This window comes from Dermacentor silvarum, chromosome 8, assembly GCF_013339745.2.
Source record: "Dermacentor silvarum isolate Dsil-2018 chromosome 8, BIME_Dsil_1.4, whole genome shotgun sequence".
Classification (NCBI taxonomy): domain Eukaryota; kingdom Metazoa; phylum Arthropoda; class Arachnida; order Ixodida; family Ixodidae; genus Dermacentor; species Dermacentor silvarum.
In genome coordinates this window covers 161,100,265-161,125,580 of record NC_051161.1, presented here as the reverse complement: position 1 = coordinate 161,125,580, position 25,316 = coordinate 161,100,265, and the positions used below count along the sequence as shown (strand labels likewise).

The 25,316-nt window shown below is 48.5% G+C and overlaps 1 protein-coding gene across 1 annotated transcript in view; it reads right to left on the bottom strand.

The window, feature by feature from the left end:
* LOC119462545 (uncharacterized) overlaps positions 1 to 25,316 on the bottom strand; it is a 42,319-nt gene that overhangs the window by 8,823 nt on the left and 8,180 nt on the right. Inside the window, exons 4-5 of the mRNA XM_037723888.2 lie at positions 10,698 to 10,787; positions 9,149 to 9,259 (exon numbers count right to left, since the gene is read on the bottom strand). Of these exons, the coding sequence (XP_037579816.2) occupies positions 9,149 to 9,259; positions 10,698 to 10,787 (201 nt within the window). The remainder of the gene's footprint in view (positions 1 to 9,148; positions 9,260 to 10,697; positions 10,788 to 25,316) is intronic.

Sequence of the window (25,316 nt, the reverse complement as noted above, 5' to 3'; positions counted from 1 at the left end):
CGGCACAAGCTAGATTTAGGAAGAAGAAAAAAAAGGTTAAGGAGATGTATACAAAAATGCTAGATAAAAACATCTATAGCATATACCTGATTAAACAAGCAGGCTAGGTGACTATTTGTCACCGGCCGCGTTTCAAAGGGTATGCCATTAAAATCATCATCATCATCATCATCATCATCATCATCATCATCAACATGAGCCGGTTCAACACGATTAATGTCCAGCCCCACCAGTCCAACGTGGACTGGTGGGGCTGGACGTTACCTTGTTACTTCTTTTGTTACCTATATATACCTATAGATATATAGTATCATATAGTATATTACCTATAATATATATATATATATATATATATATATATATAGTATATTTGCTCCAGTATTGACATCTATATTTATAACTCTTTGACTACTTCCACTTTCCCTCATATGTGGAAAACTGCTCATGTTTTTCCTGTTTTAAGTCTGGATGTAAATCAGATGTCTCGAATTATCGCCCAATTTCTCTTCTCTGTGCTACGTCCAAGATTTTTGAGCTTGCTCTTCACAACATATTGTCTTTTACTGTGAAGAACTCGCTCATTCCGAATCAGCATGGATTTCTCACCGGCCGCTCCACTATCACAAATCTCGCAAGTTTCATGACACAGATCTCCACGCCGGTACTTCAAAGGGGGCAAGTTGACACCATTTACTGTGATCTCAGCAAGGCTTTTGATGTAGTCGGCCAATCGCTGCTTCTGATCAAGCTTACGCACTTTGATGTTGACTCGTCAGTTGTGAATCTCTTGCGCAGTTATCTTCTTTGGTAGATCCTGTTATGTTAACGTCAATGGCCAAACGTCTTCTTCTTACATGGCAACTAGCGGCGTCCCTCAAGGATCAGTATTAGGACCACTCTTTTTTTTTTATTTTTATTAATGACGTTCTTTCTGTTATTCGGAACTCTTCTTTCCTTCTATATGCCGATGACATCAAGATTTTAAAGAAAATTCACACTGTTGATTCGCGCCCTGCAGTCTGACCTGTTTTCCTTTTCTAAATGGTGCAAGGATCATCAACTGTTCTCTGGAATACTCCTTGCATAATTATGGGTGATATAAATATTGACCTCCGCTCCAATGATTCCTATGCGAAAGAATTTGAAACGCTTTTGCTTACATATGGAAGTGCAAATTTTATAACATTACCTACTAGGATTACATCAGTTAGCGCTATGCTGCTTGATATATGTGCTTCAAATTTAAATTCGCAGAATGTAAAAACCGGGGTTTTATCGTATGACATAAGTGATCATATGCCCGTCTTCTTTCTGGCATCTACTCCTCACCTCCGTATACCAAAAACCCAGACATTTCCTCATCGAACTAAAAACAGCAAAACTCGGGAACATTTTTTTCACTTAGTTCAGAACCTAGATTGGAGCACTGTTTATAGGCAAAATAACCCTGATGAAGCTTATAACGCCTTCCTAAAACTGTTACGTGCCAGTTATGACGCAGCATTTCCACTTCAGAAGTTTTCACGTGACAGAAATAAAAAATGCAGAAAGCCTTGGATAAATTCTGATCTCTACAGGCGCATTCAAATAAAGAATAAGTTGTACCACGATTTCATCCACTCGAGAGAGACAGATGCGCTCACTAAATACAAGACGTATAGAAATGTTTTAACTTCAGACATAAGAAAGGCTAAAATGATCTACTATGAAAAGTTATTTGAAAAAATTTACGACAATCAGAGGAAACTATGGGAAGTCATAAATGGGCTTACGAACAGGAATAAAGGCCGTCATAGGACACAGGACCTAACAATTAATGGCGAAACACTCAGCGGCGAAAGGTTGGCCAATGCCATGAACAAACACTTTATAAACACGGGCTCTTATGTTGCAACCTATGGAACTAAGGAAAGTGCCCCGACTGCTGATAAGTCTACTGTGCCCTATTCTATTTTTTTGGTACCTACAGATCCGGTTGAAGTAGAAAACTTGATCAAAAAGCTTAAAAACAATGTTGCATCAGGGATTGATGAAATAGGCTCTGCTGAGTTGAAATTGATATCACCATTGATATGTGATGTGTTGGCCTATATTATCAACCTCACCCTCACTGCCGGTATATTTCCGGAACAGTTAAAGGTGGCAAAAGTCACTGCAGTACATAAAGGTGGTGATATCAATAGCCTAGCAAACTATCGATCAATATCTGTGCTTCCAACAATGTCAAAAATATTTGAAGGAGTAATTTACGATAGACTTGCAGCTTTTTTTGATAAATATCAAATAATAACAAAGAGTCAATATGGGTTTCAAAAAAATAAGTCAACGGAACAAGCTCTATTGTATATTAAAGATAAGATAATCGATAATATGGAAAAGAAAAAGTACACTCTTGGGCTCTTTCTTGATCTTCAAAAAGCATTTGACTCCATACAATTCGAACTATTATTTCATAAATTGTTGAGGTATGGAGTATGTGGAGTCGCACTTCAACTCTTCAAAAGTTACCTTGAAGATCGCTATCAATTCGTGCAAATTAATAGCACAATGTCTACAAAGATAAAGTTAAACCAAGGAGTCCCCCAAGGGTCCATACTGGGGCCACTATTGTTCCTTGCTTATATAAATGACATTGTAGAAATTCCTGATTCCCCTGAACTTATTATGTACGCAGATGATACAAACGTTTTCTTTTCATCAGACAATTTAATATCACTTGAAGTCAGTGTAAATAACTATTTAAGGCATCTTTCAGAATGGTTAAGGCAAAATAAGCTTCCATTAAATGCCAAAAAAACAACCTACATGATATTCAGACCTATAAACAAGCCCATAAGTAAAATAAGCGTCACATTTGAAGGAAATTGTATTACACACGTTAGGGAACAAAAATTTCTTGGTGTGTGGTTTCAGGAAGAATTAAACTGGAACACACATGTAAATCACCTGATTACCGCATTAGCGCGAATAGCCGGTTGTTTTCACAAAACAGTACACTTAATCCCATTAAGGTTAAAATTAAATATGTATTACGCACTTTTTCATTCTAAGGTAACTTATGGGATATTAGTCTGGGGAACAACATCGCAAAGAAATTACCATAGACTTATTACTGTGCAGAAGAAAATATTGCGCTGTTTCGAAAATTACAGGGGAAAATTACAAGACCTGCCAACTGCTCCACTGTTCATAAAACATTCCATGCTCAGGGTTGATCAGTTGTACTATTTTAAATTGCTCCAAGTAATTCAACAAAATAAACTATATGAACAAAGCGGCATCGAAAAACCATACTACAGTTTACGAGAACAAAGGATACGAGCACCTAAAATAAGGACTAATTATGGAAAACAAAGTGCTGCGTATCAGACACATCATGTTTTGAATATCATTGCAGATAGATTGAACTTTAAAGCTAGTAGTGCTGCATTTAAAAAACAAACAAAGAACTTATTAATTACCACATGTATACAGTATCAACATTAACTTGTGCTTTTTCATGCCCCGGCCAATGCTTAAATCACTCGCGAATTAGTATTCCCAGTGTTTTCATGAATAATGTAATTTTATTGCATCCTCATGCATTCTATGTTTCCAATTTTTGGAATTTATTTTGTGTATCTGTATATTTTGGCGTGCACAACCTCTTCTGCAGGACTATTTAAAGATGTTATGTAAACCTTTTTTCTCTTGTTTATGTGATTTGTTATGTGTACTCTTGCAAGTTGCTAGTTGTCCATTTTTTTTCTAAAACTGATGTACTGGAATACTTTTTGACTGTTTTGAACTCAAAGTGCTGTGAGCTGTCATGAACTGCGGAGGGACAGGGACCTTTGTCAGGCTTGAATGCCTTTAGCCCCTGCCCCTACAGTGAGCTTTGTATATTGCTTACTGTAAATAAAAAATACTTACTTACTTACATATTGCTCACACATAATACATCTACAACATTTACAAAATCAAGCCTTGAGGATCATCAATTTCTCCAGTTACATGTCACATGCAGTACTACATTTCAGTTCCCTAAAAATACTACCATTACGTTACATGCTCCAGCTCAAATTGTTTTTACTAATATACCGCACACTAAATCATGAAATCATTTTAGATACATATAATAGGTCTGCTCTTACCAACACTAACAATACGAGATTTTCCGCTAACAACAATTTTTTACTCCCTCGAATAAACAGTAATTACGGAATGTTTACTGCTCCTTTTACGGCCATTAAATACTGGAACAAACTACCACCCCATATTAAAGCCTGCCGCACAACATTAACATTCAAGAGAGATACGAAGAAATATATACTAACGACACTACTGGCTACAGACTCATTACTATGAGTCTATATTCTGTACAGAATTATTTTCCAGTTTTCAATGTTTTTGTATTTATCTAATGTATTGAGAGCTTTTATTTGTTTTTTATTCTATATCTCCCTTTGTCTTCTTTTTTTCTCCTTCTTTTTAGACGTTTTAAATTTTTTGTCGCATAGTCTATATAACACTTGTACTTTGCATATTGTGAGCATATATTTGTTTCTAATTATCTGTTACATTAACCTTGTGTTCTTTGATATGTGTCATTCCTATGTTTCCATAACATGTCAATTACTACATACAATGTAGACCGCTTATAACGTAAGTTGCCGGAGTCGCGAATATCCGCACTATAACCGGTACCGCACTATAACCAAAGCAACAATTTTCAAGGCCCGCACACATGCAAAACATTTGCACCGAGCCGCCACGAGTATGCGACAGTCGAGGAATGCGACCAGAACGTTTGCATTCAATTTACAGTCGAATCTCGTTAATTCGAACCAAATCACGCGGCCGCGCCTCCGACCGGCATTGCTCCGGCACCGCCATAGAGTAAAAGCTTAGGAGAGACCCCTCAATGTCACGTACAAACGAAACAAAAAAAAAAGAAAGAAAGGAAACAAAAACGCGGCGGAAATTTCACCCTCTTTCAAATGGCAAGGTCGCCGATTCTGCGCTGCGCCGCAACATGCGTGTACGTGCCGACGTCTCAGCCACGCTACCGTAGCCATGCGTCAAAAATGGCAGTGAACCCTTCTTTCTCCTTTATGCTCCCTCAACTTTCTAGTCACATGTTGACCTTGCACGCTGCGGCTACGGCGCTGAGGGAAGCAGCGGCGCTGTCCCAGGCCGGCCAACGAAGCTGCCCACGCCGGCAAACGCCCACTTCCTGACAACGGCAGAAAACGAAACTTCGGGGAGCTGGCGCCGGGCCGGCTGGAGCGGCGGCGCCTGCGGGCGCGCACGGTGACAGTCGAAAGTAAGGGAGCTACGAGGGAGGGCGGGGGGAGCCACCGAAGCGGCGGAGCTGCCGAGGAGAAAACCGCTTCCCTGCTGCCCTCCTCCCTCACATTCCACGGTCTCCGCGTGCGCCCTTCGCCGTGCCGTGTCGGCGCCGCCCGTTCCCTCCCTGAAGTTTCGTTTACTGCCATTATCGTGAAGCGAGCATTGGCCGGCGTTGGCAGTTTCGTGGCCCTTGCTCGCTATGCGCGCCGTGATATTTTCTCGCACTCAAGGTTCTGGTTTCAGCCTCACTGGCTGTTCGTTCGCACCACGTGCCCTTCCCCTCCACTTCGTCTCTCTTTCTTCCTCGAGCACTTCTTGGGGCGCCCGTTTGAGGGGAGCATTCGCCGTCTCCACTGACTTCCGTACTCCCAGGCAGCCGCACTGTAACCGGTATTTCGTTTCCCGCAACTGCACTATAAGCGATACGTGTATACATGGAGTGCTATGGGAAAATTAACGGGAGTCTAAAAAGACCGCACTATAAGCGGTTATGTTATTAGTGGTCTATACTGTATTTATTTATTCATATGCTGTATGTATTTCATTTGCTTGTATTTTGAACTTCAATTATTGTAAGCACCTTTCTTGTATTTGATTATTTGCTTCACTACAGTAAAACCTCGATGATACGAATCTCACGGGGTCACGAAAAATGTTCGTATTAGCCGAAATTCGTATCATCGAAACACAATTAAACTACTGTCGAATCTCGATAATTCGAACTCGAAGGGGCCCGAAAATTTGTTCGAATTAAAAGGACGTATTTTTGAAGTATTCGTGCACCATAGCACGATGCACGAACGGTGCGAGTCATGAAATATCGCGGCGCGCAAGCGCATACTATTATACTTCGGTATAATAAATCGTTCTTCTTGAATAACTCCACCAGGTTTCGACTTCCTTTCCTTCGTACTACTTCTCCTATCTTCTGTACGCATCAGAAGATTCCAGGTTCGAATCCTGGCAGGCTCGCCAATATTTGTCACCTTTTACTTGGGAGTGCGGAGAGTTGCGAGCATGCGCTACTCTCGATGGAGGAGAGAGACGACTGGCGGCACGGCAAACGAAGATTTAATATATACAGGAGAGGTAGAAGCACGAGGCACACAACACTAAAACCGTAACTCAAAACTAAAGGCACGCGAAACTAAAATTGATTCAACAAAAGTCTTCACTGGAACTCAAACAACAAACTCAGATTAACTAGAAACTACTTAAACAAAACTATCTCAGTTTCGGAGCCTCGCTCCGCCTTAGTCTCTCGGTCAGTCTTAGCGCGGATTCGTCAGAGTCTAGCCACCCTGCATTCGGCCTAACTGCCTCGCAAACAAAAACATGGGCTCTTACGGACCGCTGACTTGAAGTTCCTTACGTCGGGTCCAAGTCGTATTCCTTCGGGTGTCGATGCTGCCGTAGATGCCGACGACTCGCGTTCTCTTTTTTCGGTGGTGAGCTCGTCGGTACTTCGTTGGTGATGAGCTCGTCAGCTCATCAGCGATGGCGTTCGTCGTAGCTTAGGCCCACCTGCCTAGGCCTAGCGTCGGGATGCGTCGCAACTTCTTCAGAAGTGCCGACGTGTCGTCCCGAGGAGATTCGAACGTGCCGGTCTGCCGCAGAAGGGGGATCCTCTCTGGGGTGCCTGGTCCTGCCGTGAGAAGCTGCAGCCCGTCCAGGAGCTTCGCCCGAACTTGCCGAGGTCGACGGCCACACCTTGGACGGCCAGCGTCGCGGACTCAACCAGACCCCCAAGTCTCCCGTCGCCAGAACGTAGCTGGAGATGCGACCTTCCTGACCCGGTGCCACGTTGAAACTCAACGGACAGCACCGTTCATCCCTCGACTATGCCTCGGTTCGTGCGCCTCGCGCGCTCGCGCCGTTCGGAACACCGGGCATCGCATGCTCCTCTTCTTTTTCGCGCCACAGGCGGCCTCTTACATGTGACAACGATGCACGAACGGTGCGAGTCATGAAATATCGCGGCGCGCAAGCCCATAGCAAGCGCGGGCCACGAAACTGCCCACGCCGGCTAACGGTCGCTTCCCGATAACGACAGAAAACGAAGCTTCAGGGAGCGAGCGGGCGGCGCCGGCACACGGGTGCGCGCGGAGACCGTCGAAGGTGAGGGAGGAGGGCGGCAGGGAAGCGGATTTGGCCGCGTCAACTCCGCCGCTTCGGTGGCTCCCCTCGCCCTCCCTCTCAACTCCCTCGTAGCTCTCTCACCTTCGACTCCGTGCGCGCCCGCCGCCGTGCTGGCGCCAGCTTATTTTAGCCGCTCCCTGAAGTTTCGTTTTCTGCCGTTATCGGGAAGTGAGCGTTTGTGGGCGCGGCAGTTTCGTTGGCCCGACTGTGCCTCCGCCGCTGCTTCCCTCTGCGCTGCTGCCGCAGCGTGCAAGGTCAACATGTGACTAGAAAATAGAGAAGAAGGGTTCACTGCCATTTTATCCGCGTGGCTGAGACGTCGGCACTAGTGTGTGCTAGAATACGGTTGTCTAGAACACTCTAGTCGGCACGTACACGCTTGTTCCGGCGCGATGCAGAAACGGCGACCTTGCAATTTGAGAGAGAAGGAAATTTCCGCCGCGGGTTCTTTTTTTTTTTGCCGTTCCTTCGCGCGCGGCATTGAGGGGTCTCTCCTGAGCTTTTGCTCTGTGGCGGTGTCGGAGCAATGCCGGTCGGAGGCGCCGCCGCGTGATTTGGCGCGCTGCTAAGAGCATTGTCGGTGCGCGGTATGTTCGAAATAAGCGTGTTCGAATTCGCTTGCTTCGCGTTGACGTTGAACGAAAGCACGTTTTTCATGATAGTCCCGCTGTGCAACAATTGTGCTCAGTGTTGACGTTGCGAGGCCTAGCTCCTTAGCCAACTCCGTCCGCTTCCTCGTGGGATCCTCATCGACCTTTCGAAGAATGTCTAATTTCTCTTTAAAGGAGAGTGCTTTCCGTTTGCGAGACATAGCTCGCTGCGACTAGGCAAAATGGCGCAAACACGAAGAACGCGGCCCGAAGCGCAGCAGCCACTCCATCTGACGGCTCGCAGAAAAGGAGGAGAAGTACAAAAGCACCAAAAGCGCCACCGCTTCAAACTCTTCGCGCCCAGTCGCGGAGTCCGCGCTGTCCGGCGCCGTGCCTCCGCACCAAAAAAAGAGAGAGAGAAAGCGCGTGACTGCACGCTGTTCTCTTTCGCGGCCGTCGGTGGGGCGGCGTTTATTCGTATCAACCGTTCTCTAGCACGTTGCAAAGTAATGGGGCTCGGCCGGGACCACAGAAAAATTCGTATCATCCGGAAATTCGTATTAGCCGTGATCGTATCATCGAGCTTTTACTGTAACTTCGTGCACTGTGATGTCTGTTGCTGTTATGTTGCCATAATGTATTAATTACTGCATTGTTAAATTACTAATAGGAGGTCCCCCAGACAGTTCTTGTAACTCCGGGACCTCCTTCTGTACTAATGATGAATGATGAAATAAATTTAAAAAATATATATAATGGAAAATGGAAAAATTGTCATCCACCCGAACGTAGCGCGAAGCTACAAAAGAAACCCATACGGGCTCCTCAGAAAGAAAGCTTCACAATTGAGGAAAAATTCGTCCTGGTCCGTCCTGGCATCTCCACCTAGTGTCATTCTGCACAACTGGCTCGTCATATTACGGAAATTCAGGAGAGTTGGCAGGTAATCAATTTATGGCACTGTTTTAGAATGTACGAAAACCAGCCTTCAAATTGCAACTTGCAATGCGAACACATCATCCTTTCCAACTGCGACTTGCTGAGAGAAGCAACACAGTCAGACCAGCGTTGTTTACTATCTGCCAAACTTTCCCTGGAGGAGTGACCTACCTGCAGTGTCACAAGGTGATCCGGATGCTGAGTGACTCCGAGGTACTGCGCCAGTGCCTGCACCCCCTGTCGGAACTCTTGGCAGTCAACTGGAAAACACACGGCAACCAAACATCACACAACACTACACACAAAGCTTGCAGCAGAATGTGAGTACGGCACGTGATCGTCAATATGACACGATAAAAGGCTGCCTGTTAGGCACAAGAATTCGGTGATTTGCACTTTCTCTCTTAAAATGTGTTTAAATCTGCACTAGCCTTGGCCTTGCTCATATTTCGCAACCAGCTTGCATTTTATGCTCATAATCATTTAGTGTAACACTCTGCACTGTTACCGCGAGAAAAATAAATGCAAATTGATGTGCGTTAGAATTGAGTGAAGACTGCCAAATGTATCAGCAGTGTGCTTGGGCGTTCTTTCTATCTCTTCTTTCAATTGGACCCACTGGATATGTCGATCAATTGTATGGGTTCTGTCAACATAACAAAAGTCGACTACAGTCACGTCTCGATATAACAAAGTTTTACTTGCAGCGAAAAAATTTGTTCAAAGCTCTCGCGTTTCACCAAGCACTGCGAGCTGCCGCACACCTTCTTGCAGACCTGCGACCTCTGCAACTTGTTTACCAATGCGACCAATAAAAAATAAACAATGAAATCAAGCAAGCCTTTATTTGCGAGGTGTTGTGTGTGCATCATTTTAGTGGCAATTATGTACTTGAGCAAGTAACTACATAAGCCAACAAGCTGTTTTGAAAAGGATAAATCTTTGGCCACTGAGGCTGCAGCCGTTTCTGAGAAGACACGCTGACTGCTCACATCAACAAATTCCTATTATTCTTAAATTTTCCTCTTACAAACGTAATAAAAAAAGAAAAGAAACCAAGCTGCACCTTATGGAGGCCCGGCGTACTGCTACAATGCATAACTGTGAGTGATGCCCCCTTGCCACCATTTCCTGTCGCTGCAACACCACAGCATGTGCTTCCACCAGACTCACACGAACGGAGGGGACACTATTGCCATGTGAGAAGCACGGCCCATCTCGCTGAGTGAATGCATCAGAGCGAGGCTTCGAGGGGGGCACAGTCTCTTGTGAACCTCTCTAGCTGCAAATGCTTGGGGTACCTGCCCCTGCTGCGCAAACAAGCTCTTCTTCGCCTGACCACGCATGACAAATGGTGAGCTGACCTCTTCTACTAGTTCACAGAGCCTCCACCTAGTTCATCTCATTCAGAGCAATGGGTATCGTTCGAGTGCACGCCCTTGTTTTGCCTTGCTCTCCCGGATCTGTCGTAGTTTTTATTAACTTGCACTGCCAGCTGTGGATGCATTACATAGATTCATGGTTGAGTGGAAGCGCAAACGCACAAAACGAAGAACAAGAATATATCTATGTCTAGAGTCTATACCAACTGGCCCGGTTAACCACTCTCCTGCATTACATGACGACTGAGTGCGGCTAGAACTGCGGTCCTGCCTTCTCCACTAACCGCACTCAGGGCAGCATTGTCGGCACACTCACAGTCCAGGTCGTCCAGCGGGTTGGCGTGCACCATCTTGGGGGCGCCCGTGTCCTGCTCTGCCTTCTTGCTGGCCTCCACATACTTGTCCGCTGCACACACACAACAAAATGGCACACAAAGACGCGAGATGCACACATCGAGTGACTCGACTTCTAGGTGCTCATTTTCTTCTTTCATTTAGGAAAACTTTAGTGCCTAAAAGCGCACAGTTATAAGTGTGACAATGCGCATATTGACCCACTATTAGAATATCATAAAATAAGACTCCACATTTATCACCACCCCCTTTTGTATTAATACGATGAGCATTGTTAGGGTACATCACACAGTTTCCACCATCAGTGTCTCGGTCTAACCCGTTTTCCTCTCACGCCGACTTGGCATGTGCTGTTGTCGATGAAAATCATCATAACATATACAGTTAAACCTGGATATAACGAAACTGACAAATTCCCTAAAAACTTCGTTATAAAGAGGATTTCGTTATATGCAGGTTCGGCACGAAAATTCGAAAAAGAAACGCTTACCGTATTTACTCGATTCTAACGTGCCCTCAATTGTAACGTGCATCCATTTTCCATTTTCGGTGAAGCACTCATCCTTGGAATGTCACACCCGGTACTGGATGCGTGGACGCGTGTCGTTTCGCACAAGTGTGAGGCATCGGAAACAAAGAGCGAGCGTCACGATGGCCTCGTAGCGTCGTATAGTGTTACAGTAGAATGCCGCTGTTACGTTCCCTGGTGCTGCGTTTTCCCCGCTGTTACGTCGTTTTCGGCCGGTCCCGGCACAGATCCCATAGAACCCAATGCATTGCTAGCCCCGCGGTTACATCGCAACTGTGGGACCGTTCCCGCATCATACATTACGAAATGCCACCCCGCGCCGGCCCGAGCAGCCATTTTTACTTTTTATGTTGCTTGGCTTGGTGGCTTGACGATGGAATTGGCCGCCCAAAGTGCCGGGGGCGACAACTATGACGTATTTTCGGTTTCCGCCAGCAAAAGTATGGCCCTTGAGATCCGTATTTGCTATCTAAAGATGGTGTCTATGATGCGTTGTGGCCCTAAAATTGTTTTTGGCTCATAGATGTTCTGTATAAAGTCCAAGGGCGATAACGCAGTCGCCGCGCGCCATATGCTGTATGTGCGAGTGAAAGCGTGCGAGGGGAGCCGACGACCACGTCTAAATCTCGCGCATGCAAGAAAGAAAAGCAGGGAGGAAGCGCGCCTTCTACCGTTGCGCTCGAGGCACCGGCGAGAAGCGAGGGGGGAGGGATAGCGGGCGGCGTTGTACTTGATAAGGAGATTTACTGACGGCAAGCGGCAGGCGAAAAACCAGTACAGTGGCAAGAGAGCAACGGTCTCGGCGCCAAGATCTCGTGATCTGCGCTCATGCCCTACATCTATGACAGCGCCCCACTACTGCTTGCTCCCTGTTCTTCATCACTACAACAACCCCGGCGGCGAAGGGGAGCCATCCTGGCGACTCGAGGGGACGCAAGGATGAGAGGGTCGTGGTATGGCTTGAGGCGGCTGACGTGGACCGTATCGCGACCGAGACGGCGCTTGTCCGAGGAGGGGTTGACCGGCTCAATGACATAAGTGACGGGAGACCGGCGCTCAATGACGCGGTATGGCCCGTGGTACTTGGCAGCAAACTTGGGAGTGAGGCCAGGAGAGTTGAAAGGTATTCGGAGCCAGACTAGGGATCCAAAGGCAAAACTCAGCACATGCTCATCGGTGTCGCGGCGATCTTTCTGGAGGGCTTGGCTGTCGGACGTGAACAAGCGGGCCAGCTGACGACACTCCTCTGCATGGTGGGCGACGTCAGAAATTGCACTGAATTCGTCAGAAATTGCACTGAATTCGGAGGCGTCCGGGCAGTACGGTAAAATTGTGTCAAGCGTGGAGGATGGTTCACGGCCATATAAAAGATAATGGTGAAAAGCCCGTCCTAGACTGTGTCGCGGTGTTATATGCATAAGTCACGAAGGGGAGAACGAAGTCCCAATTGGAATGATCAGAATCAATGTACATCAACAGCATGTCACCGAGCGTGCGGTTGAAACGTTCCGTGAGCCCATTCGTTTGAGGACGGTAGGCAGTTGATGTGTGATGAAGAATACGACACGAGCGGAGCAGCTCTCGTATCACGCTGGACAAAAAGCCACGGCCTCTGTCGCTCAGCAGTTCCCGTGGGGCTCCATGACAGAGTATGAAATGGCACAATATGTAGGAAGCGACGTCACGAGCACCAGCCGCAGGGAGTGGAGCGGTTTCTGCGTATCGCGTCAGATGGTCCACCGCGACAATTATCCAGCGATTGCCAGCAATAGAGCACGGAAGCGGTCCATAAAGGTCGATTCCAATGCGTTCAAAAGGGCGGGCAGGACATGGTAAAGGCTGCAGCTGACCGGGTGTATGGTTAAACGTCTTCCGTTGTTGACATGCGGAACAAGACAGTATATATTTACGGACAAATGTGCACATCCCACACCAGTAGTAGCATTGGCGGAGCCGTTGTGGGGATGCGCGACTCTCACGCGTCTCCTGTGGTCCGGCTTCACCGCGTGGCTAAGTGCTGGCGGTGGTCGTAGTGGTTGCGGCGCGTTGTGAGATGGCGCGAGTGTCGCAATGCTAACGCCACCGAACGGTCGCGTTAGCATTGCGACACTCGCGCCATCTCGCAACGCCATCTCAAGCTGGCTTTCACTTAGAGCAGCACTGTCTGCTGTCAAATTAAGGATTTCATCCACAGAAAAACAAGTCATGTCACGGGGAATGTCAGGAAGTTCAGCTTCTACTTCTTCAGGTTGATTTAACACCAAGTTCACAACCGGCACACGTTCTACATAGGGCTTCATGAGGTTGCTGTGATAGATACTTATTTCTTTCCTACGACCTGGCAGTTTAACAACGTAAGTTGTGTCTGAAAGTTTGTGTTGTATCGTACCGGGGCCTTCCCAGTGTACCTCCAACTTGTTAGCTTTAGAAGTACACAACATGAGCACCATTTGCCCTTCGTGAAACTGGCGCACACTACTGTTTTTGTCGTAGCGTTTTTTTGCTTTTGTCTGAGCTTCAAGCATATTAGCTTCCACTAGAGCCTGCGTGTCGTACAGGCGCTGCAGTAGGTTGCAAACGTACTCGACCACAGTCGGGTCGCTACCCTTCTCTTCCCAGGTTTCACGAACTAGCCTAAGCGGGGAGCGCAGCGCCCTCCCGTACACGAGCTCCGCTGGGCTAAAACCTGTCGATTCATGTGCCACCGAACGTAAGGCAAAGAGCATAGCTGGTAACGCGGCGTCCCATTCTTTTTTTTTTCTCATAGCACAAAGCCCGCAATACCCGCTTCATTACAGAATGAACCCTCTCTACACTGTTGCTTTGCGGATGTTGAACAGAGCTGTGGTGTATCTTGATACCGCACCTGTTAAGAAAGGTTGTTGTTAACTCGCTTGAGAAGACACTGCCGAGATCCGACTGTATTTCACTCAGAAAACCCACGCGGGAAAATATCAAAAGGAGGGCGTCTACTATTTCTGCTGATGTAAGACAGCGCAGCGGCATTGCCTCAGGAAATTTAGTTGCAGGGCACACCATCGTTAAAAGATATTTATATCCCGACTTCGTCACTGGCAAGGGCCCCACAATGTCAACTACGACTCGACGAAACGGCTCAGTAATAATAGGAACTGCAGTCATCAGGGGCCTTGTGTTTCTCGTGTGGTCTCCCAGTTCGCTGACAAACGTCACAACTACGAACAAACTCCTCCACATCTTTAAAACAGCCTGGCCAGTAATACTCGCTTAGCAGCCTCGCTTTTGTCTTGGTAATTCCGAGATGACCAGACCAGCCTGCCCGATGGGAAAGTTCCAGTATGTTCTTGCAGTATTTTAGAGGGACCACGATTTGGTCAGCGCTTGCGCCTTTCTTGCCCCGAAACTCGCGGTACAAAACGCCATTTCTTTCATAGAACGAACCACTGCCTGCACTTTGCTTTGCGAAGCTTTGACAGCATTTTGTCAAGGTTAAATCCGTTTTCTGTTCTTCGATCAACGTGGCTTTGTCGACGGAAGATAACGCCTGAAAATCGCAGCTCGTGCGTGGAATGAAACACGGTGCCTGTTCGCCTTCCTCGTGGGCGGATTCATGCGTGTCTGAGCTTGCCTCATCGCTATTATCTGATTGACCCCTTCTTTGATCCTCGGCACTGACAACGCGTGACGACGGCTCTTGGTGAGCGGCAGTTTCTTTCGCCATCGACCTCGCGACAACCATTACAGGGTTCATATCAAGTGTGACAACAGCATTCAGCAATTCTTTTGCCGTTCTGTTTGATAGCAAATATGGACACTGAGGCATTACGCTATCCGAGACAGCTGCTTCGGTCTTAATTTCACCGAACGCACCTTTCAATGTTACGTTTGCTACTGGTAAGCTCAGGGTGCCTTCTTCCAAGGCTTGCCTTAAGCACACATAATCGCCTGTGAAGTCACCAGAATTTACTAGGGAAGAGTGCACCACGTCATACGTTACACCTGTGTCGTGTAAGACCTTACATTCTCGGCCGTTAACTTCCATGTCATGTAGGTAAGGTTGCAGCAAATCTTCGCCCTGCCCCATAACGAACTGTATCGGCGATATCTTTGGAACGCGACACCCCGCAGCTACGTGTCCTGGTTTCTGGCATTTAAAGCACACGATAGGCTTCCGCGCCTCAAAAGATTGGTTTAACTGTGAATCCAAAGATTCCTGCTTTGTGGTATTGTTATCTTTCTTCTCAGATTTTCTAAATTCCTTCTGCTCTGCTGTAGAGCCTCGTGCGCCTCGCATGTTTCTTTCTGCGTCAAAAGAACGGTGTTTTACGCAGTAGTCATCTGCATACTCTCCTGCCTTGCGGGCCGTCCTCACATCTGGCTTATCGAGAATCCATTCCCTTAGTTTTTCAGGAAGGGTTGAGCAAAATTGCTCTAGGCAGATTTCCTCAAACATTTTTGCCTTGTCCTCGAACACGTCAGCACCTTTTAGCCAATTTTCTTGGAAGCTTGCTAGCCTGTACGCGAACTCTGAGTAGCTTTCGTTCGGCTTCTTAACCGATTTCCTAAACTTAAGCCGGAAAGCTTCAGGCGACAATTTGTACTTTGCTAACAAGGCCCTTTTTACGTCCTGGTAACACTCCGCTTCTTCGGCATTTAACCTAGCTAGAATTTCTGCGGCTTCTGCCGGCAACAAACTCAGAAGTCTTTGAGGCCAGGACGTCAGCTCAAAGCCCATTCTTGTGCAAGTGCGTTCAAGGTTTGTCAAAAAGAGGTTCACTACCAATAACAAAAGGCTGAAGAAAACCTCTCATGTCATAATTGACGGCACTCGGCTCTGCCTCAGTGGTCAGAGACCACTTTAGCTGCTCCAATTGGCATTGTTTTAGTTCCTCCTCTCTTTCTCTCACTTTGCGTTTCCTCTGCACTTCATCGACTGCTTCAGCAATTTCGTCGGCACTCGCCCCACAGGCTGAAATTTTGCCCACAATTTCGGGTTTCCGAATAGCTTTGCTAAGCTCTAAGCCGAGCTCGTCTGCAACAGCCAACAAATCTACCTTTAGCAAGCTATTCAAATCCATGTTCACTACCGTAACTGTGACAAAAGTCCTCTAAGCCGCCTTTCCTATTTCCCTGACTGGAAATTATAACACTCGGCGTACCAGAGTACAAAGCCAAAGCCTCACCGACTGCTGCCGCAGCGCTCCCAGGGGTCCGCCATCCCACCGCTGCCACCAGCTGTTACGTTTGGCCGAGTTGGGTTCCAAGCCGGGAGAAGAAGACGCCGGGAGAAGGAAGAACATACTTTTAATGCGGCATGCTTGCCGAAAGTAGGTGTACAAAAGAAGCCGCCAACGGCGTGATCCGCAGTCCTTTATAAAGGAACGCCGTGATCAAAGGGCGAGTGAAAACATATCAGCGCACATGCGTGAAACAGATTATCGTCCAGAACAGATGAGCCAGACTTGGGCGCCTGCTGATAAGCGGTGCGCAAACGCAACAGTCCGTCCTCCAGGTAGTTGCGGCGGTACAAAAGTGAATCGCGCATTGCGAAATGCTTGGCTTGTCAACGAAGGGCACGGGATTGGCTAGCGGGTGAAGAGGCGCAGAGAACTTTCAAGAGGAACGCGATCCATGGGTCCTTGCGCTGTTCCGAAGGCATGGCGGTGATGGTCAGAGCATCCAGGGAAAAGTCGACCGCTGAAGGAGGCCCTGCTTTTGGATTTGACGGGTGAACGAGAGAGCGCATCCGCGTCAGAATGCTTGCGCCCGGATCGGTAAACGATGCGAATGTCGAATTCTTGAATACGAAGAGCCCATCGACCGAGACGACCAGAGGGATCTTTGAGGGAAGCCAGCCAGCAGAGTGCATGATGGTCGGTTACAGCGTTGAAAGGCCTGCCGTACAAATAGGGGCGGAATTTTCCTAACGCCCATACAATCGCGAGGCACTCTTTCGGTGACCGAATAATTCGCTTCCGCCTTGGTGAGGGCGTGGCTTGCATAGGCCACAACATACTCAGGGAAGCCGGGCTTGCGTTGCGCGAGAACTGCACAAAGACCGATACCACTGGCGTCTATATGTATTTCGGTTGGCGCAGCAGGGTCATAATGGCGTAGCACGGGGGGCAAAGTAAGTAGGCGGCGCAGTGTCGCAAATGCTTCATAACTGCGAGTCGGCCTAGTTGGAACAGATTCATTTTCTTAAATTTTTGTGCGCAAACAAACAGGGACGAAGAAAAGGAGACACAAGGAAGCGCTCGTCCTTGTGTCTCCTTTTCTTCGTCCCTGTTTGTTTGCGCACAAAAATTTAAGCAAATGCTTCGTCGCAGGCCGGTGTCCAGTGGGAAAGGTCGCTGGGGCCGGCGAGGAGCTTTGTAAGCGGTGCGATGATGGAGGCAAAATTTCGGACGAAGCGCCGAAAATAGGAGGCCAAGCCGACAAAGCTTCAAAGTTCTTTGAGGGTAGAAGGCTTCGGAAACTCGGCAACAGCAGGTAGTTTTTCCGGGTCAGTAAGAATGCCATCTTTGGAGACGACGTGGCCGAGGATGGTTAGCCGGCGAGCCCCAAAGTGACATTTCTTCAGGTTGAGTTGAAGGCGTGCGTTTGTAAGGCAGCGTAGAATTGTGCGTAAACGAGAGAGATGTGTATCGAAATCGGGAGAGAACACGACAACGCCATCCAGATAGCACAGACATATCTTCCATTTCAGACCGCGTAAAATACCATCCATCATCCATTCGAATGTTGCGGGGGCATTACAAAGTCCGAAAGGCATCACGGTAAATTCATACAGGCCATCCAGTGTGACGAACGCCATCTTGGGACGATCAAACTCCGCCATAGGGACCTGCCAATATCCCGATTGCAAGTCGAGGGAAGAAAAAAATTCGACACCTTGAAGGCAATCGAGGGCGTCATCTATTCGAGGAAGAGGATAGACATCTTTGCGAGTAATCTTGTTGAGGCATCGGTAGTCCACACAGAATCTAATAGAGCCATCTTTCTTTTTGACCAGTACAACAGGAGAGGACCAGGGGCTGCAAGAAGGCGTAATGACTCCGCACTGAAGCATGTCGTCAACCTGCTCTGTAATGACACGACGTTCCACAGGTGACACACGGTAGGGGCACTGTCGCAAAAGAGCGTGAGGCCCAGTGTCAATCGTGTGAACAACCGCATTAGTTCGGCCTAGTGACGCTTGCGGTAAGTCAAACGAAGCGCGGAACTCGTGTAGAAGGGCAAAAAGCTGCGTCCGTGCAGCCGGATCGAGGTCGCTGTCAATGGAACGGTGAAAATATTCCGAGAGCACGGCGTCGGACACAAGGTGAGGGGTCAGGGTGTTCAGCGGATGCTGAGTCTCAGGCTCAGAGGGGTCAAGGGGTACGATAGCAGCAGCGTCTACAGGCTGAATGTGGCCAAGCGTTTCATTTCGGTACAAAGTCAGAGGGCCTGAGTTGGGGTTGGAAACAAGTAGTCCGGTATTGTCCTGATGAAGCGCGAGGATGGCAAAAGGCAGTGATGTATTGTGACGGCGATGAAACAAGTCAGATGGCGTGAACAGAACGGTGGCGTCGGAAAGGGCGGCACAGGAAACGGGAACAATGACGGCACTCTGAGATGGCAGGTCAATATCGGCGGTGATGACAAGCTTTCTATCCCCAGGACCGGCCACATGGGTGGAAGGCGTCTCAGGAAACACAGCGAGCTCTACCTGAGCACAAGCGCAGTCGATAACAGCGTGGTTACGGGACAAAATATCCCACCCGAGGATCAGGTCATGGGAACATGAGGCCAGCACAAGGAACTCAACGCTGTAGATCACGTCTTGTATGCTGCAACGGGTTGAATATATTGTGCGCTCGCAGTACGGAGAGAAAATCCTGAAGGTGGCGTCGTCACTTTACGGATAGAACGGCAAAACGTATGGCTCATTACAGAAATAGCGGCGCCGGTGTCCACAAGCGCAAGAGTTCGTACACCGTCAACAAACACTTCAATAACATTGGCGGGGGACAAGCGAGGACTTAGACAGATTGACGACGGCGCAGCTCATGCCTCAGAAGCTGTGGTAGTCAGTTTTCCGCCTCACCAGTATTGTACCGGTGACGCATAGGCGAAAGAGAATGGCAGCGCGGTGAGGGGGACCGACGAACAGCAAAAGGTTGGGCATCGGAAGTGGGCTGGTGATCACGGGCGCATGTTTCAGGCTCTCGTTCTGGCTGCGTGCGATAGGGAGGTCGGAAGGAGTAGTCTGGATATCTCGGCGTACTCGTGGTCGCCGCGAAGCGTCGGCGACAGAAGCGCGCAACATGACCCGGAATTCCGCAAGCATAGCAGATCGGGCGGTTGTCTGCAGTGCGCCAAGGATTTGCGTACTGTGGCTGTGCCCCGAAAAGCGCCGTCGCTGGTGGTCGAATTGGTGGTTGAAGGGTCAGTACTGGTTGAGGACGTGACTTCATGACGGCATCCGCATGCGTCAGAGGCGCGGCAACAGGAGTCTGAGGAGCAGCAGACGGCGCCACAAATGATAGCGGCACGGTGACACCAGTCGGCTGAAAGGCAGACGGCAAAGCTTCGGTGACCTGCTCCTGTATCACCTGTCGGATGGTTGGAGTCACACAGGGCGTAGGTACTTGCGTGGTCGGAAAAAATGAAAGCTGTCAAGCAACTTCCTCACGCACAAGCTCCTTAATTAGTGACAGGAGCGCGGTGTGGTCGCCGCCGATGGTCAACGCAGCGAGGGAATTGTCTGTTGACGTCTGCCGCCGAGCTAGGACGCGCTGCTTACGTAGTTTGTCGAAGCTCTGGCACAAGGTCACGAGTTCAGACACAGTACGTGGGTCCTTGGCCAGCAACATCTGAAAGGCGTCGTTGTCTATGCCTTTCATGATGTGCTTTATCCTGTCTTGCTCAATCATAGAAGGATTCACGCGCTTGCACAAGTCAATGACGTCTTCAATATAGCTCGTGAAGTTGCTGCGCACGTCCGCGTAGACACTGTTCAGCGCGAAGCTTGCACACTGCAGGGCGACCGAACACTTCCGCGAAGCTCGTCTTGAAAGTCGTCCAATTGGCGAAGTCTGACTCATGGTTACGAAACCAGAGGTTTGCGACGTTTGTTAGGTAGAACAGGATGCTGCGTAGTGTTGTAGCGTCGTCCCACTTGTTGCGCGCACTCACCCTTTCAAACGACGTTAGCCAATCTTCTACGTCATGGTCATCGGTGCCGCTAAAGAAAGCGGGATCGCGCTGACGCAGTGCGCTTGACACGATGACCGATGGAGCTTGGGCCGCGTCTTGCTGGGTGGCGTCATCAGGCTTTGTCGGCGCAGTGGTGGGCAACGTCCGGCTTCGGAGTTCCAGGTTTGAAGAGGGTACCCAGCGCCTCCACCACTTTAATAAGGAGATTTACTGACGGCAAGCGGCAGGCGAAAAACCAGTACAGTCGCAAGAGAGCAACGGTCTCGGCGCCAAGAGCTCGTGATCTGCGCTCACGCCCTACATCTATGCTCTCATAGAGAGCATAGCTAGTAGTGGGGCATAGAGAGCATATGCTCTCTATGCCCCACTACTGCTTGCTCCCTGTTCTTCTTCATCACTCCTTACTGTACTCTGGCATCAACTGCATACTGCGAAGTGGCGCGCGGGCCGTATCTTGAAAGCAATCTGCGTTGGGGCAGAGTCTAGGCAGTGTAGGTGCGTCGGCGGCTCGTAGCTTTGTGCGTGCTGTGTGTTCTAGGCGCTCAGTTTGCGTTGAAGCGATAGACATCAGCACGAAGGTCACTTCGCTCGCTTCTGCAGCGGCGCTTCCACACGCCGCCAGCGTTTGACAGCACGTGTCCGCGCTCATCGAGTGTGATGTGTCACAGCGTCTGCCAGCGCATCAGCAACATCAACTGGAAAAGGCGAGTGCCGGCTTGGTGGGCTAGGCCAGCTGCAGCAAGCGGCAGGACCAGGTTTGAATGAAGGGAGGGGAAAGGTCGCGCCTGCGGCAGCAGGATCGCTGGATCGGGGGATGCAGGCCCGCCTCGCACACGCTCGCATGCGCCTGCTTCGCATTCCGTCGCGGCGGAGAAGGTGCTTCCGGTTGCTGCTCGCGCAAGAATGACAAAATTTGGGGCAAGATCTCTAGGTTGTTGGCGGGAAAAATTCGTTATTTCAAAGGGGTCTCCAGCTGCCACTTCGTTATGTAGAGGTCTCAAATACATGTGCTTCTATGGAGTAACGGCGGGGAATAGAAAACTTAGTTATATCCAGGAATTCATTATATGGAGGTTCGTTATAAGCAGGTTTAACTGTATAAAACGTATGACCACAAATAACACACCCATCGCAAGAGAGATTGCCAATTGCAGTGATGCTACTGCAGACTTATGATTTGGAGCAGTTTTTGGAGCATCAGAAATTTCATTTCGGAGCACTTTGGAGCAGGCAATTTGGCATTTTGGAGCAGCTTGGAACAGCTGATTTTTGACATCCTGAAGTATTTCGAAAAAGCGAGTTGCAATTTACATTCAATTACCTGAATAATTCTTATGTTCTCACGAGAAGCTTCGTGAACATTTCCATCTATTGCAGATCTCGTGGAGAAAAAAAATGCACTTGTAAGCATGCGACACACACAGACACAAATTGATATCATTTCGTATATTGCTAGTTTTCCCAGATGTCATCGGTAATATCCAGAAAGAGAAATGATGGACACATTGGCGGCACGCAGTTATTATAACCACGTCATGCTACGCTTCAAACAAGCTACTAGCTGCGTTTCCGGAGTAGATAATGTCCGCCGATGAATCGCCAATTAACCTTGAAGCCGCGAGCCTCGGCAGAAACCGCACTTTGCCGTCGAGCCCCCTTGCAAGGCAGACGCCGCGTCGGCGCCGTGCGTGGCACTGCTAAAGTCACTGGAACCTGGAACTTTGAAAGTACCGCAACGCCGGAGCGAGCGCAGGCAACACTGCGCGGAAAAGACGAGCAGCTCTTCCTCGAATTTTCTAGGCTTGCTACAGTGAAGAACAGCACGATGGCTGCCGCAATGGGCCCTGTGAAATCCACAAACAAAACCGCATTTCGTTTAGCTAGATACGATGTAAATTACAAGTACAGTAGCCGACGGATTTTTCGGACTCCAAAAATTCGGACTTGTTCGATATTCCGGACTTCATAGACGTACCGGCAGGATTGCCATAGAGCTAATGCATTTTCGCGAGCGATTTTTTGGACGAATCTAGGAGCCAATGTTCGATTTTCCGGACTAAATCACTCGCTCCGAGCCACGCTACCCGATCTTGGAGGCCACCACGTGGGATTTTCCGCTGGCTTGGCTTCCAGTGCCCCCCTGTATAGCCTTCAAGATCGGTAGACGCACGCTATCCCCTCGTCTCCGAGCCCATGCCCGCTCTTCCTTGGCCGAGAAAACGTTCTAAAAAGCTCCACTTGCTTTTTTTTTGTTCGGTCCGTACGCTGTGTGCGCGTGAAAGCTTGCGAGGGTCAGCCAGCAACCGCAACTTATTCTCACGCACGCGAGAGAGCAAGGCGGCCGGAGGCGCGCACGGACTTCGTTCGCTGGCGGGGCACGGGGAGAAGGCGGCGGAGACGGTGGGGAGTTGCATTCTGCTCTTGCGGCTGCCGACGAAGCTGCCACGCAGGCACCGTAACCGTATCTTGAAAGCGATCTGCTATGTGGCCGAAGTGTGCGCCCGCGATCTGCGATGGGTACAAAGGGCGTGCGCAGAGTGCCGGTAGCTTCGTATGCGCCGTTTTTTTTTTTTTCTTTTTCGACGTTCGCGTTGAAGCGAGAGAATAGACAGCGCGAAGGTCAATATGCCCGCGGTCATCGAGCGAGATGTGTTCATGTAACCTGTGCGCGCGTGACACCGTGCTTATTTAGTTAGTAAGCGCATATTTACAACTTTATACGGCCGATAAAATTAACATCCTTATATACTTGATATCGCTGTCTATTAATTGGCTATCGCAATCGATGCTCCGCCTTTTGGGCGAAAGTGCGACATTTTTCTTAAGCCGCTCTACGCCTCATAATTTTTTTCTCTTGGGGGGGGGGGGCGAGTTTTTCGGACTGCTCGATTTTTCAGTCCCCGCGAAGTCCGGAAAATCGGTCGGCTACTGCACTCGGAAAGTGAAGCATTCAACTGTGCGCCACCCTTTCTAAATGCAAAGCGATCCCGATGCTCGTGTATTACACAAGATTTTTTTTTCGGATGACTAGGTATCAAGCGCTGCCACCAAATCGTTTATACGCGTGGTTATCGCTTTCTAACGTGGCTACTGATTTAACCGCGCACGAAATGTTTCATACAGATCTATTTCTACGAAAATAAACGGTCCCTGACTGCACTACAAGAAAGGGGATGCTAAAACAGAATTAACCAGGTCATGTTCGTGTTGTTTTAAACAACACACGAGAAAATCTATATTTTAATTTTCAACAATGACAGGTCGATCGATCTTCTCACTACACTTTGTTATTTGTGACACAGCCGCCCGTATTCCGTCGCTCTTCGAGCCACATTTTGCTCGGTTCTGCATATTTCTGAGCATCTCCTCGCTTTGTTTACTCAAGACAAACCGCAGTCTTCAAAGCAAATTCGCGAAGAAGCTTTTCCATCAAATTATGGCATTTAGGGAGTTCGATGAAATACCGCAAGGAGCTTCTCAGCTTTGCGATATCAACAAGTTCACCAAGTGGGAGTGAACTTGTCGCTCTTTATCAGGTGCAGCCAGAGATAGCACGGCGCTTGCTGTCGCTCTTTCCGCTTAACTGGTATCGCGAAAAGCGCTTTCCCGGACTCCCGGCGGTTGCTGCACCCGAACGTGCAGCACCCAGGCATTTCCTTTCGTTTTGTTTTAAGTCTACGAAAGTTACATATACACTAAATTATGCAAAATCTGACCTCGTTGATGACTCGTACGCGCGGCGTGTGCGAGCGATGTCTGTCTGCTTATCTCCTCCAGCGCGGCTTAGATGCGCCATCTATAGTGGAAAGTGATCACCTGACGGCAACTGACCAATCGGCGGCGCGGCGGCTAATTAGAGAAAAGGGCTGCGGTACTTTCCAGGTTCCAGTGACCTTAATTGGGACGTACGCGCTAGAGCTTTCTCGTCTCCTGTTTGCAGCTAAGGTTGCAACTAAGGCTCGCCCTATCGTCACGTTGCACATTTTAATTCCCCGGTGGTGCAATTGGCGATAGACGTCGTCAAATCCGAAACTGTTTGGCGCAGTTAGGCGCAATTTTCGTCGATTGTATCAGGATGGCGCAGTAAATCCCAATTGGCGCACTTTGGCGCAGTTGGCGCAGGAGTGGAATCACTGCAATTGCATTAACATCGCCAACCATCGCCAAAGGATAAATTACGCCGGCAATTTATTTATTTTTTTTTCATTCAGAATGCTACTTACATACATTTTGTAAACGTGAACATAGCATCATGATGAAAATTTTTATGAAATAGCTTTCCGCAAAGCTGCCTACTTTAAGCATTAGGTTCTTAAAATGCAGGAACACCAATGTTGAACTGAATTCTGGGGTTTTACATGCCAGAACACCATTTCATTATGAGGCACACAGTAGTGGGGGACTCCGGATTAATTTTGACCACCAGGGGATCTTTAACGTGGCCCGAATGCACAGGACACTGGCGTTTTTTGCTTTTCGCCCCCATCGAAATGCGGACGTGGCAGGCGTGATTCGATCCTGCGACCTCGTGCTTAAGGTGCATTCGCACGACTGGACGGAGGAGGAATTTTCGTATTGGATGGCGTATCACGTGACGCGCACGTCATCAAAATGTGCCGCCCTCGCCTAGTCCGGCCTCCTCCGCTCGCTGTCCGGATTGAAAATGCTCGCCGATATTTCCATCCATCCGTTTGGCGGTTGTCTGACGTCAATTTAGCATAGTCATCGTCAAATCTGTCAACATTGGACAGATTGGCGTGGCTATGATGGCGTGTTGTTGGCTTGAAGCCACGTGTGTTGTTGTGCAGCAGTGACCGCACGTGCTTTTGCTGTGGTGCAGCAAGAAAGGCGAGTCATGGTTGCACGCGCATT